This window comes from Coregonus lavaretus (genome assembly GCF_964263955.1).
Source record: "Coregonus lavaretus genome assembly, chromosome: 11".
NCBI lineage: Eukaryota > Metazoa > Chordata > Actinopteri > Salmoniformes > Salmonidae > Coregonus > Coregonus lavaretus.
Window position 1 is genome coordinate 49,648,323 of NC_139998.1, and position 15,138 is coordinate 49,663,460.

The following is a 15,138-nucleotide window of genomic DNA, read 5'->3' on the forward strand; positions in this document are numbered from 1 at the left end:
TCACGTGACATCGGACGTTTTTAAAGCGACACATCTCTGAGTATCGTCCAAGTCCAAACCCTTGTGAAATCGTACCAGTAAGACTTGTTTTCAACTTTAAAAGTAGTTTAACTAAAAAATCTGAACAGGTTAAGCTATAAGAGTGTTAAAATGCAAGTGGTCAATAGAAAGAAAATTAATTTAGCCTTGTAGTATGCAAAAACAACATGCTAATGCTATGCTAGCTAGCAAATCAGGTTCTGTATCGCAACAGCTTGTTAGCTAGATAGAACAGTAGCTAACTCACTTAAGTTGGCTAGCTCCTGTAACTAGCTGACTCACTGGAGTTAGTGGAACATTTCGATAAGCTCAGAATTTAAAAGTTGTTTATGGAGTTATTTTATCTTCAGACAAAGCTCTTGTTACAGAGAACCTAAACTTACTTCAACAAAAGTTGTTTAGTTCATACATTTAGACTAGCTATGCTGGCTGGAGAGAAATATATAATGATGATTGTGTGCACTGTGCACCTGCTGCTTGTAAAGCAAAGCAGCTGTTAGATAACTAGCTAACTAACTACATCTCTAACGTTAGAGGGCTCTCACAGCTTAGACGTTGCTCACAAACAATGTGATAGTTCAGTGATTTTGTGGAGCAGTTTCTCCAGTTCGTTGTTATTTTTCTCTCGCCCACTGATTTTTTAAAAACTTTACTTCCTGGTTCAGGTAAGGTGCTGATTCAGTAATCAACTTCCGCTGTACGAGTAGGGTGGAACAAAATCAAATATTTTCCTTCTAGCTAGATAATTTAGGATCTAGTTTCATCTTCTTTTGGGTTTAGCTAACAATTTTGTTGTGGTTTGTCAACTTCAGACATCTGTGGCATTGTGTTACTTGGCAAATATAAACTTGGCTTAGCTTGCCTGTCGAAACTTGTTCACCACTGGCTATGTAAATAGTTAACCCATGCCAATAGCTTGCTGACAGATGGACGATTGTGTATTTCTCACAAAGGCACATTGACCCACTTTACCGCCAATCTAGAGTTAGATATAAATGTAGACTTTTACTGTTGTGTTGTAAAAGTGCTGTATTGTGATGATGCTTAGCCAACTTGATGGACCCAGCTCAAAAGCAGTACCACTTTGTACTCAATATAGTAATGGAGGCGATCACTAATTGTTCTTGATAGGCCTTTTATTCAATGCCTTGTCAACTGCCTAAAGATGATTTGAATTGTTGTTATGAGCTGTGTTGTTCATGTAAACTTGCCCTGCTTCCTCACAGGCTGCATCACAAAGATACTCTGAGACCAAGTGAGGACAATGTATGAAAATGTCCCAACAGGTACTTTTAAGTCTGCTCCCATTATTGAACTGTTTTATGAACAGTACTGGATATAAATGTGATAAAAATGAACTTTTCCATAGTGAACATTGTTTCTGTGTTTTTCTATGTGTGACTGTGTGTGTACGTGCACATGGGCCCGTGTGTTTATGGTGTGTGTGTGTCAGTCTCCACAGTGGAGCTCCAGCAGGTATTGCAGGCTTTGGAGCGGCTGCAGGCTAAGATGGCCCAGAGGGAGGAGTGGACCCACAGTGAGAGGCTTGGGGTGCTGAGGGATGCCTTACAGAGCCCGCTGCTAGGACACATCCTCACGCTGCAGCACTCAATCAAACAACTCAAAGACCAGGTAATAACGGATACCAGCAGAGAATGGGAAAACCTGCTATAAAGACCTGTGGTTTGTGAATAGAGTGTAGGCTCTAATAGCAGTGTGGAGATTACAATAGTGTTATGTGGCCATTTATGATTAAGCTTAATGATTAAGATTTATGATGTTGGCTTGCTTGAGTTTGTAACCTGACATATAATAACAAACATGTATCCCAAGTTAACATACAGTGCCGTGAAAACGTATTTGCCCCCTTTCTGATTTTCTCTATTTTTGCATATTTTTGATACTGAATGTTATCAGATCTTCAACCAAAACCTAATATTAGATAAAGAGAACCTGAGTTTACAAAAATTATACTTATTTTATTGATTTAATTAACAAAGTTACGCAACACCCAATTCCCCATCTCGTCCAAAAAGTAGACTCAAGTTTGTCAAGAAGCACCTGGATGATCATCAAGACGTTCTAAGGACAGATGAGTCAAAAGTATACCTTTTTGGATGAAATGGATCCCATTATGTGTCCTCTGTAGCTCAGCTGGTAGAGCACGGCGCTTGTAACACCAAGATAGTGGGTTCGATCCCCGGGACCACCCATACACAAAAATGTATGCACGCATGACTGTAAGTCGCTTTGGATAAAAGCGTCTGCTAAATGGCATATTATTATTATTATTATTATGCCTGGTAAAAACCAAACACTGCATTCCACAGTAAGAACCTTATACCAACGGTCAAGCATGGTGGTGTGGAGTGTGATGATTTGGGGATGCTTTGCTGCCTCAGGACCTGGAAGACTTGCCTTAATAGAAGGAACCATGAATTCTGCTCTGTATCAGAGAATTCTACAGGAGAATGTCAGGCCATCCATCTGTGAGCTGAAGCTGAAGCGCAGCTGGGTCATGCAGCAAGGCAATGATCCAAAACACACAATGAAGTTTACATGAAAATGGCTAAAAAGCAACACATTTGAAGTTTTGGAATGGCCAAGTCAAAGTCCAGACCTAATCCCAATTGAGATGTTGTGGCAGGACTTGAAACAAGCAGTTCATGCTTGAAAACCCACAAATGTCGCTGAGTTAAAGCAGATCTGCATGGAAGAGTGGGCCAAAATTCCTCCACAGCAACGTGAGAGACTGATCAACAACTACAGGAAGTGTTTGGTTGGAGTCATTGCAGCTAAAGGTGGCACAACCAGTTATTGAGTGTAAGTGGGCAATTACTTTTTCACACAGGGGCATTGGGTGTTGCATAACTTTTATGAAATGTAATGTAATTTGTGTTATTTATTCAATCAGGTTCCCTTAATCTAATATTAGGTTTTGGTTGAAGATCTGATAACATTCAGTATAAAAAAAATATGCAAAAGTAGAGAAAATTAGAAAGGGGGCAAATACTTTTCACATCACTGTATCCCAAAACAAGGTTGATTTATTGCTATGTAACATTTCAGATTTTGATGAAATGGTAACACCACTCAATGTCAGTGTGCTTTAAGTCTACAGAACACTGCATTCTAAACCTTTCCCTTGAGCTTAAAAGGAGGCATCGGAAAAACCGCCCAGCAACACTCTAATTCATTTGTATTCAGGTTGCATTGTTATTGATGTAAAAAAAAGAACGTCTTACAATAAACAATCCACATGCCAAATTAAGATAATGGCAGTAACCGATGCCTGCCTTCATATTCTAAGTGCTGCGAAGGTCAGCCGAGTGTCTATGAATGCTTCAGGTAAAAACCTATCGCGTGATAGCGTAGAGGAGGTGGCATAGCGGCTTTTTTGTGGATCTATCAAGCTTTAATATCTACTGGCGGGACTTGAGTAAGTGCCTTGTCCGAGTGTATTGATGAAATGGAAGGGAAAGGCTGCACCGTCAGCCCGGGCTAAATAAGCAGGAGACTGATAACTTTCCACAATGTGAGTCTAAAGGTTATTAATACATTACCTGTTTGGGACCGGCCAGAGCTGCTGCTGCAGAGGATTGTATTGACCCCCCCCCCCTAATCTGCAGCCCATTTTCCTATCGTGGGAAAATCGGATGTGAAAGAATATGGCTTACGGTTGTTGGTGAACGAAAGCAGCTTAGAATGGCAGCCTTTCCTTGGATACTTTTTCTGTGTGGCTTTATCGAATTAGATATCTCTCAACTTGTATCTTTATTCACATAATCACATTAACTGAAATTATTCTATTTAATTTTTGTAAACAGTAAACAAAGCAGCTCTACCTTAGCTTTCTTTGTACCCTCTTCCACTGTGAAATAACCCACCAAACCTCCCTCTCCTCCTCCTTCTCTCCTTCCCCCAGCTGAACTGCATGCCTCCAGACACCTGCAGTGATTTCAGCTTCTCTAGGAAGGGCCAGCTGATTGTCAGTGCCAGCCGCCCAGCCACCAGCCTATGCGCATCCGGCCCCGGCTCTGTGCTGTCCAACGGCTCGGCCCTCGCCTCCCCCGACCAGCTCCAGAGATGGCTCTGCACCTCCGCTAAGGTGGGCGGTTGCACCTGTTCTGCCCACACACACCACCCACCTGAAGCTGTGGTCACAGCTAGCTAGGATACTCCACCGTGGAGAGATGGTGGTTTTAGAGTAGACTGTGTCATTTGTGTGTTGGTGTGCTGTAATTGGTGGAGAATCAAGACAAAATGGGTTTAAACAGTTTTACCTGGGGGTTTTATGTAGGCCAAACAAAGAGGTTTAATGGGTTCGCGCTAAAGAATGTCGCATAAAGCTTACTTCATTATTCAATGTATATATATATATTTTGTGCTGCATCAGAGATAGCCTATTCAGACAAACACTTCTTTGTTTGTCTGAATTCATGGGTTTTACGCACAAGCCAAGCTTCTGGGAGATTGAGATGTTTCCCTTTTGAATATCTTATGTAGGCCTACTGCCATTGGTGGAGATATACACTCACTGGCCAGTTTATTAGGTACACCACCCCGTTCATGAAAATGGCCGTGGCTTGCTATATAAAGCAGGCAGACAGGCATCGAGGCATTCAGTTACTGTTCGATTGAATGTTAGAATGGGCAAAATGAGTGACCTAAGCGACTTTGCGCGTGGTATGATCGTCAGTGCCTGGCACGCCGGATCCAGTGTCTCAGAAACTGCCACCCACCTGGGCTTTTCATGCACAACAGTGTCAAGGGTTTACCGAGAATGGTGCGACAAACAAAAAACATCCAGTCAGTGGCAGACCTGTGGGCTAAAACAGCTCGTTGATCAGAGAGGTCGAAGGAGAATGGCAAGAATTGTGCAAGCTAACAGGCTGGCCACAAACAGACAAATAATGGCGCAGTACAACAGTGGTGTACAGAACGGCATCTCGGAACGCACAACTTGTCGATCCTTGTCACGGATGGGATATTTCAGCAGACGGCCACACCGGGTTCCACTCCTATCAGCTAAAAACAAGAAGAAGAAGCAGCTCCAGAGGGCACGCGATCACCAACACTGGACAATTTAGGAGTGGAAAAACATGGTGTCAACTGTACAGGCTGTTGGCGGTTGTGTACCGCCGTCCAATCTGCAGCAGCTGAGTGATGCCGTCACGTCAGCATAGACCAACATCCCTGTGGGGGGTCTAACTTGGTACTAGATGGGGGTCAGACCCGGTACTAGATGGGTGTACCTAATAAACTCTGGTGAGTGTAGCTTAAAAGGTGTTCCCTGGGTATTTGCAATGTGTACATTTTGACCAGATTTTTCCCCCATCAATGTAATTTGAGTGTTTTTATATTTGTATTTGAATGTTATTGATGACCTATTTATTCACTGTGTGTTCTTGTGATGTAGGGGAGGCAGACTGAGCACATCAGCCTGCCCAAGCCCCTGTCTGGGGGCCTGGGCTTCAGTGTGGTGGGCCTGAGGGCCGAAGGGACAGGGGGCCACGGGGTCTACATCAGACAGGTCCAGCCCTGGAGCATTGCACACTGGTACCGCCTACTCTCTCACCAGCTTCTCCTCCTCAGTCTCTTTTACCAAGGCCAGCAGAATCTTAGTCAAGGATAGCTCATATGCCGATTTAGAATGTTTGACAGCTCGTATTAGGGCCCCTTGTAAAGGAAACATTACACATTTATAAGCATGCAAGCACTCAACAAGCATTTATGATTGTTATCAGCTTATGTTAACAACAAAGGATATGCAGTGACATTTGTAGTTACATTTGCACAGCTTGTAAAGGCACTGCCAAAAATGAAATACACAAATACCTTTCTAGAAAAAGTCATATGACAAAATAATCTTCTAAAAATACTTCCTGGTTCAGTAAACGTTACATAAAAAAACCATACAAGATACACTTCTTAGGTCTTCTTTCTCTTTGAGGTCAAGGCGGGGTTACTGTAAAAATACTTTGTGACCATTTCTGATGTACAAATGGCTTTATAAATACATTTGATTGATTTGTGTTGTGTATGCCGGTAGGGACGGGCGCATGCAGGAGAACGACCAGATCCTGGTGATCAACGGGACGCCCCTGGACCAGAGCGTCACCCAGCATCAGGCCATGTCTCTCCTGCAGCAGCCTGGGGACAGGGTGGATCTGGTGGTGGCCAGGGACCCTGCCACCATCACACAGCATATACACAACCCCCCGCCCTCACTCCCGCCTGGGCCCGTTCACAAGGTAAGGGCCTCCTGTAGCTCAGTTGGTAGAGCATGGCGCTTGCAACGCCAGGGTTGTGGGTTCGATTCCCACGGGGGGCCAGTATGAAAATGTGTGCACTCACTAACTGTAAGTCGCTCTGGATAAGAGCATCTGCTAAATGACTAAAATGTAAATGCTGAGCACACATGTATGTATCTCAGTATGAAAATGTATTTAAACTGCCATGTCATGGTGCTATCAATCAATCAAATGTATTTTGTAAAGCTCTTTTTACATAAGCAGTTGCTTCATTAGATTTCATCCTTCAAATACATACTTTTAAGGCATTGTGTTTTCAGTGTTGCATGTTGGACTGTGACGGTCATGGAATTTGGGGTGACGGTAATTGGCCAGCCAAATGACTGTGGTCTCCGTGATAACTGTTCGAAAAAGGAAAAAAAACATTTACACACATTTTCTCCTCCGCTCCTGACTGCATGTGCTACCATAGAAATATAATGAATAAAATGGGCTTCCCCATTCAAGTCAATGTTGGCATAATGGGTGGACTGGCGGCCATAGGATGAGATAGTATGAGGTAAATCGGTCAATGATAGATGCCGTAAAGGAGTCAATGGAATGCAGACATTCCGCTGACCAGATTGGCGCACATTCAACAAATCTGTCCTAACAAAGTGGATATTCGTCAAATCCGTCACTATTTATGTATTGTAACAGGCCCACAATGTGGTCACTTAAGTCCGATTTGGATACATTTGGCTGTTTTCGCTGCATAACATGTAGAAATTTAGGAGACGTGACTGCTAAATGCTAACTCCCGTTTGTATACTGTACAGTAAGCTGGTTAGCATAGCTAGCATACAGAAATCGGTGGTGGTAGTCAAAGTCGTTTTTAACTGTAATGCAGTTGATTGGTAAAGATGACATGAACGTGTGTTGGTTGGCATCCATACAAGTATTATACTCAGATTTGTATATAGTGTGAAATACACATATAAACACTAGCCTAAATGTAAGCTATTTTTGCAGAGGGGCAATGAAGAGACTGAATCGTTCCCCCACGCGTTTCCATGGCAATTTCAACGTTTTTTAGAAGCAAAGCAGGAAGTATGTGCTAAAATATTTGTTGATTCAACTCAATTGACAGTACAAAAAATACATTCCATTGCATGAGCCACATCAGTTGACATCATTTGAATGAACATTCTATATTACCATGGAAATGATTGCATCACAATATCAGGCAGTCATTTCCTGTGTACCCATGAGTTTGCCAGGGTTAAAGGTTCCAAGTCTGTTCTATTCATTCTATTTCTATGTGTGCTGCTGCATTGTGGGGGGCATTGCCTTGGCAACCAAAGACTAGTTTGCTTGTTTTAGCAAGGAGCAACAAAGTTTCATCACGTTGTTAAGAGTCCATGTTACGTCAGAAACGGACTCAACCCCACGAATGCCCGGCCGTCCCGTCTTCAGGCAGCTGTTCGTTCCACACCATTGGATTTTAACACATTTTTTAACGATTATGACGGTTATTTACATTTTATGACAGTCTTCATCCATAACCGTCAGTTATATGGTAATTGTGCCAGCCCTAGTCGCATGACACATAATCTGTCTTTTTTCAGTTACCTGAGTAGGTTGAGATATTTTCTGACGGGTTGCCTGAATCTATAGGAGGCAACTCTTTCTCATTTGAAAAGTTATCGATTTATTGTGGTACATTTTTGACAATATTTTTGCCCTCATGGGCTTCTGGTTGATGTTTTTAACCAGGACCAAAAAATAAAAGTACTAGAAAGGAGTATGGTCCAGAACTATGCCCTGTGTTTTTTGGCTACACATCAACTTGTGTTGTCTACTGACCTCTCGCCATTTGACTCATATGCGGTGGTCAGTAGGTCACAGGAGCGTCGTTATGTCTAACATGTAGACTTTTTAACTCTGTTATAAAGGGCTAGGCTATTTGCTGTTACTCTGCTCCTGTCACACAAAACAGGCACTTGACCATCACTGGAGACTAAAGTTTGGAGGTCAGTTTTTAGGTGACTACTAGAAGTCAAAATTCTGATTTGAAATTCATATTTATGCAGTATGGTACCTGACTGTGGGTTGTTGACATTGAGTGTATGATGTTGATGTCCTTATAGTCTATTGGAAATGAAGTTAGTGCTTCACTTGCAGGATTGCCCTGACTGACTATGTATTTAAGTCGCTGTGCGCTGCTTTAATCAATGTAGACATGACATGGAAGTCAAGGAGATGAAAGCAGAGAGCATTAGAAGACAATGGAAAATGTAGACCTAGATCACAGATATGCTGTTGTTTTTAAAACTACGGTGAGTGATATGGTTCAATGTGCCAATAAATCAACACAATCTACTTTATAGTTTTCTTTAGTTTGCCGGCGTATTGAAACAAAAATTGGGATCATGTATACTCTTACGCTAATACGCTAATGACAATACAAAAAAAGAGTAACGGAGAGCAATGTACAATACAGTGAACTTAGCAAAACTAGGAATTTTTGCTAAGTGCATGGGGAGCCGCCATCTTTATGCACCTCCGCTATTGCAATCATTAGGCCTACAATCGGACAAAATGCAATACTTAGCCTAACACTTTGGAGCAATGTTAATCTTTAAACTCTACGACTATAACAAGCTCTGTTTTTAGTGGATCCATTTTTCATTCAAACAATTAAATTAGGTTTAAACGTATTATAGTTATTCAGTGTAGGGTGACCCATATTTAAGCAAAAAGCAGTGGTTATGAACAAAGCTTTATTACCATTCAACTCAATAGGCTAAAATGGGTGGTAATTTTAATCAGAACTGACATGTAAAGGGAGGAGTAGAATGGAAAGCAACACAGACTGGCTGACCCCTCTCTGTTTTCTTACGGACGGAAATTAAACGTGAGCGGGTGAAAACGAGACTGGGATAGATCAACACTGGGGTGATCGACACGATTAACCTCAAGCTCTGACAACAAACAGAACCAGCTCCACCCGCCACAAGTTTAATTAAATAACCCCAAAGAAAAGTCTTCAGAAATCCCTCCCGAAAACAAATAACTGGGGGAAAAAAACTGAGAAACGAGTGCCAGACGGCCAAATCTGAGTTTCATGCAAACGATACAACACAGACAAGTTAGGCTGCCTAGTTCCAGCCATTATGATAATGTAGTGCCTATTTCTGGGTCATTATCGTGTGCTATTTCACTATTCCTGTTGTTTTTAATCCCGTTTGGATCGAGGCCATATCCTGCGTTGTATCAAGCCCGGGCCTTGCTTTTGCCTTGTTTTATTCATGTGCTGTTTCTCTTGAGGTCGTTTAATGGAACGCTGGCTTAAAAAAAGACTGAAGTCTGGATTTGATTTTTATTGCCGTTTTCCCCGGCCTAACTATCTGTCACCCGAGCCAAGCCTCCACAAAAACCCAGACACCGGAGCTGAGTCTCTTTTATTACAATGTTTAAGTGTCAGCTTTGCACCACTCCCTCTATTCGCTCTCTCCGTTCTGATTCTTCAGAAAAATTTGACAATAAATACTGAAAATGTGGGAATGACCAACTCGTGAAAAGCAAATATAAATTACATATGCAAAATGTACAAATATTTGACTGATCTACAGTTCATATAAGGAAATCGGTCAATAGAAATAAATGCATTAGGCCCTAATCTATGGATTTCACATGACTGGGAATACAAATATGCATCTGTTGGTCATAGGGGCGTGGATCAGAAAACCAGACAGTATCTGGTGTGACCACTATTTTCCTAATGCACATCTCCTATGCAAAGAGTTGATCAGGCAGTTGATTGTGGCCTGTGCAATGTTGTCCCACTCCTCTTCAATGGCTGTGCGAAGTTGCTGGATATTGGCGGGAACTGGAACACGCTGTCGTACTCGTCGATCCAGAGCATCCCAAACATGCTCAATGGGTGACATGTCTGTTGAGTATGCAGGCCATGGAAGAACTGGGACATTTTCAGCTTCCAGGAATTGTGTACAGATCCTTGCGACATGGGGCCGTGCATTATCATGCTGAAACATGAGGTGATGGCGGCGGATGAATGGCACGACAATGGGCCTCTGGATCTCGTCAAGGTATCTCTGTGCATTGAAATTATGGTAGAGAAATGAACATTAAATTCTCTGACAACAGCTCTGGTGGACGTTCCTGCAGTCAGCATGCCAATTGCACGCTCCCTCAACTTGAGACATCTGTGGCATTGTGTTGTGTAACAAAACTGCACATTTTAGAGTGGCCTTTTATTATCCCCAGCACAAGGTGCACCTGTGTAATGATCATGCTGTTTTAATCAGCTTTTTGATATTTTATACCTGTCAGGTGGATGGATTATCTTGGCAAATGAGAAATGCTCACTAACAGGGCTGTAAACAATTTTTTTGTGCCCAAAATTTGAGAGAAATAAGCTTTTTGTGCATATGGAACATTTATGGGATCTTTTTATTTCAGCTCTTGAAACATGGGACCAACACTTTACATGTTACGTTTATATTTTTGTTCAGTGTGTATCAATAGTAGTTTTCGTCAGTGTGACAGGGCCCTGTATACACGGAAAACAATCTCTTCTTTACTCTCAACAGGCAACCTGAACTCCGCACGATGAGTCACATGTCAATCAAAGATGTAATTCGGCCCCTCTCAACCCCGATACCCATCAACTGAGTCTTCCCCTTAAAAACAAATGTTCCGTATCCCTACTCTCCCCTTTAAACAAGCTCCCCTGCCCATCCAAACCGGCTCTCTAATTGTGAAAAGCTGAGAAAATATTGACCTAGGTTGGCTAAAGGGATTCGTTCCCTTCCATGCCTTAAATGGCAGATTGTACAGTCTAATGTTGCTCTGGTGCATTCCTCGCTCTCACATGGCTTCTAGAGGTTGTTGGCGTTATCTTGAACCCAAAGTTCCTTTAAATGTTTTAAAACAAGTGTGATGTTTTCCCTTTCTACCTTGGGCCCTTATTCACAAAGTCTCAGAGTAGGAGTGCTGATCTAGGATCCGTTTTGCCTTTTTAAGTCATGATAAATAGGATTATATCAACAGGGGTGAGCTGATCCTAGATCAGCACTCCTACTCCAAGATGAATGATCTAGAATCCATGTTGTCCCATGCTCACAGTAGAACAGTTTATTTTCTTCCTGAAACAGAGTGCCTGAAATCCACGTTCCCATTATGTCTTTCTCATTAAAAATGTCATTAACCCAGACTCTCTGTTTGTCTAATAATTCTGTAACGTCTCATGTGGCAGAACTGTCAATATGGAAGGACATGCAATTTAGGCCAAACCTTGCCATGAGGATAATGTTTTTGTGTGTGTGGTTGAGAATATTTACATTTACATTTTAGTCCAGAGCGACTTACAGTTAGTGAGTGGTTAGATTTAATTTGTATTTAAGAATAATGACTAAAGGATTTCACCCCAAATACAGTATACATGTGTGAACGGTGTTAAGAGTTATAATGTAGTGGCAACCCACTAACAGAGGGGGGCGGGACTAAACATTCCAGGGTGAAGGAGACGGCGGAAACTGTTTAAGAAAAGCCTCCTAAAGGTGGGCGGAGCAAAGTGCCTTTGTGTGTCAAGGGGTATAAAACAGTATGTATGGGTTTTGGCGCCAGAGCTCTCCATGAATAAAAATACAGATCATTCTTGCTGGTTGTGGACCTTGAATCATTTATGATTAAAACCAGAGCCTTACAACCTCTGGTAATGATTCAAGCTTAGGTTGAATTAGAGATAGAAATTCTCGTAACAGCGGTCCTTCGAGCCGGATCTTAAAAACGTCTTTGTCGTCCTAAGGACACCGAAACCGTGCACGGGCGGGTGATTGCATCCGTGGAGAATAGTCCTGGCCTTCGACGTTAAGGTTATAAACAGGCCGGTGATTACTCTTATGAACGATAAAGACGTTAACGAGTTTGAAAAAGCATTTAAATCCATACTGCAAGGAAAAGGTCAGTAATTTTTATTCATGGATTTTGGTGAAATTATTTGAACTTGTATGAGAATAGTAATTCTTGTGGAGGGCAGAGAATAGTTACCAAAATCTCATAAGAGAATTAAAAGGAAGGGGGTCTGAAATGACTCAAGGTGAATGGCCATCACCAAAATAAACTAGTTAATATTGAGATTGTACGGGGTACAGTGTTACAATATAAACAGGAAGGGGGATAATTTTCATCTTGTGCGATGGATACATTAAACAGGTCAAAAGTCGCGTAAACAACTGGGGATTTGCTCTAACTCTGTCTGTTTCATGAAACTGGAGCAGTTACGACCTCTAGGTTACAAATAGTGTTAGCAAATGATCGTATAATGTTGTGTACGTGTGAGACTTGATGATCCATCCGAATACGTGATAATTGTTTCAAGGAGGGACTGAATTAGTCGCGTGAGAAAAAATGGTTATCTGACTCCTTTCATGAAACCAGAGTAAAAAAAAAAAAACTCTGGGTTACGGGTTAGATAATTTAAATGGTTAATTACAAAAGCAGATCATAACTTTGGCTCAAGAGACGCACTAATAATAGCTCCTAGGAAAATAATTCTGGATTGAATTATTACTAAACGGGGGGGATTTCTTATTTTTCCACCATGGGAAATAAATATTCTAAAGAGGTCCGAGAATTAACGGGGGATGAAAGATATATGTTAGGAGGAGATCGAAGAAATATGTTTTATGGATCCATTTGGGAGAAGAGGTATGGATTTATTGGGCATCTCGATGTGGAAAAGGTAAAAGTTATGATTAAGCAGATGCATGTAAACTGTGGAACGGATTTGAAAAAACAGCGAGGGGAGGGGCTAGAGACAGCGAGGGTCTTTTTGAAGCGCGAAGGAGAGAGGAAGTGCTTTAACTGTAACAAAGAGGAATATTTGGCAAGGGAGTGTAAGGCCCCATGTAAATACTGTAACAGAACAGGTCATAACCATCGTGACTGCAGGGGTAAAGGAAAGGGCAGTGTCGGAGATAGGACAGTCTATTTTTTGGTTCAACGGGTAAAATGTTTGAAAAAATGATTTGTGTCAATTAAGAATTGGCTAAAAACACCACGAAGCGATTATTTGAGAGGTACCTATACAATTCCAACGATATATACGTATGAACTTTCTCACCCAAACGTAGACGTACGTCATGAGTGAGAAAGTAGAGAATATTTACATTTGCAGTTTTGGTCATTTGGCAGACGCTCTAGTCCGGAGCGACTTGCAGGAGCGGTGGGGGTTGGGTGCTTTGCTCGGGGGCACATCGGCAGATTTTTCGCCTGGTCGGCTCAGGGATTGGAACCGGCGACCTCTCGGTTACTGAGACGATGCTCTTGGTTACTGGGCTACCAGCCGGCCGATATGAGTTTAAGGTTGTGCCGTTGTTTGATTAGGTGATAAGGTTATGTGATAAGGTTTAATGGGTAATCGGACCATAACTAAAGTGGTTATAGAAGTTATGTATAAATAGTAGAGAGCCAATAGAGGTTTCCATTGAACTATTATGGTTTGTTGGGCATTTGAATGGCATAAGGTGAAATCTGTGTGTATGAGGGAATTCAACGGCTGGTATGAATGATAACCGGATACTACTTAGTATTTGGTTGGTTAATGCTGAATGGAACATTTGAGGCGTGGTTGGGGGGTAACTAGGAAGACGCACTTATTCAATGGTAAATGGGTGTAGGGAGAGAGAGTTTTTACGTGTATTAAAAGTTGCATTAGATAGGTCTATGAAAATATGTTACAAGTACGAATGACATTATTTCCTAAGAAGGAAGATTTGTAGGGAAGGTACCCGCGCCTCCCCCATAATGTAGGAAGGAGCAGGAGAGGGGGGGAGAGGTGAGAGACAGTACATCGTTCAGATGGTAGGAATGTCATTAAGTGTATGCTTATCAACGATATCAAGTATTTGTTTTATTGATTGGGGCCGAATCAGAGAGAACGGTTAAAGGGATTGAATGGCGAGCTGGAGTGGCGATAGAGCTGTGAAAATTGAGTTAAGGACAAAGGACGATAATTTATGGCTCTGGTTAGCGGGAAAAAATGGAGACGGTCAAGCGAGTTAGATTGAGCTGGAAAATTTCAATTAGAGGTCTAAAGACTTTACTGAAAGAAAGTGCTTTGATGAATTCAAATGGTTATTACTTTATTGTATAGGTTGAGTAACACCAGTGGTGGATGAAAATAAATGGTGGATTCAAAAAAAAAATGGTTTCGTTACGTGAACAATGGGATATCGTTTTTACTATTAGGATGATGGATTGAAAAAACATTGGTTATAAGTATGAAGTTATTAAACAATAGGTTTACATTTTAAGAACATCAATGCAACAAGTTGCAATGAGGAAAGGAATAGTAAATTGGGGAGATAAAGGGGAAAATAACTGAGTTGTATAATAATTTGAGGGAACATTACCATCGACATGCAGACTTCTCCAAAGTACATGAATGTAACCAGAACCATACACATTCACTAATAATGACCAACTTCTGGTAGCAGGCATTATAGAAAATTAACACAGGTCTCATAAACAATCTCTCAAGCACAAGCCCACCTGCTAGTTAGTAGCCAGCTAATCTTTATATTTAAAGTCTAGACAACGTGGATCTATTTTCTTTCTAACTAGGTAGAACAGTTGAACTGTTATGAATACACCCTCCTGTCCGTCTCCAACTGTTCAAACAACATAGCCTGTTCACTTTGTTTAGATGTTGAAATCAAGGGTCCTAACTGGATAAGATTATGCTTATTTTTCAGAATGAGAATGAGTTGCCAATTCCTTATATAAATGAGTTTTTTTTTACAGTCATTACACATTTATAAAACATAGCTTAGACAGC

The 15,138-nt window shown here is 41.5% G+C and overlaps 1 protein-coding gene across 8 annotated transcripts in view; it reads left to right on the forward strand.

The window, feature by feature from the left end:
* Window positions 1–2: 2 nt before the first annotated feature.
* The window catches only part of patj (PATJ crumbs cell polarity complex component), a 234,171-nt gene continuing 219,035 nt past the window's right edge, over window positions 3–15,138 (forward strand). For 7 of the 8 annotated variants that reach the window (XM_084172209.1, XM_084172214.1, XM_084172210.1 and 4 more), the window contains exons 1-6: window positions 3–77; window positions 1,266–1,325; window positions 1,493–1,671; window positions 3,965–4,147; window positions 5,459–5,598; window positions 6,092–6,293. In XM_084172209.1, coding sequence (XP_084028335.1) covers window positions 1,304–1,325; window positions 1,493–1,671; window positions 3,965–4,147; window positions 5,459–5,598; window positions 6,092–6,293 — 726 coding nt within the window. In that variant the 5' untranslated portion in view covers window positions 3–77; window positions 1,266–1,303. Of the gene's footprint in view, window positions 78–1,265; window positions 1,326–1,492; window positions 1,672–2,663; window positions 2,863–3,964; window positions 4,148–5,458; window positions 5,599–6,091; window positions 6,294–15,138 lie in introns of those variants that run through there. The other variant, XM_084172213.1, reaches the window with a different exon arrangement.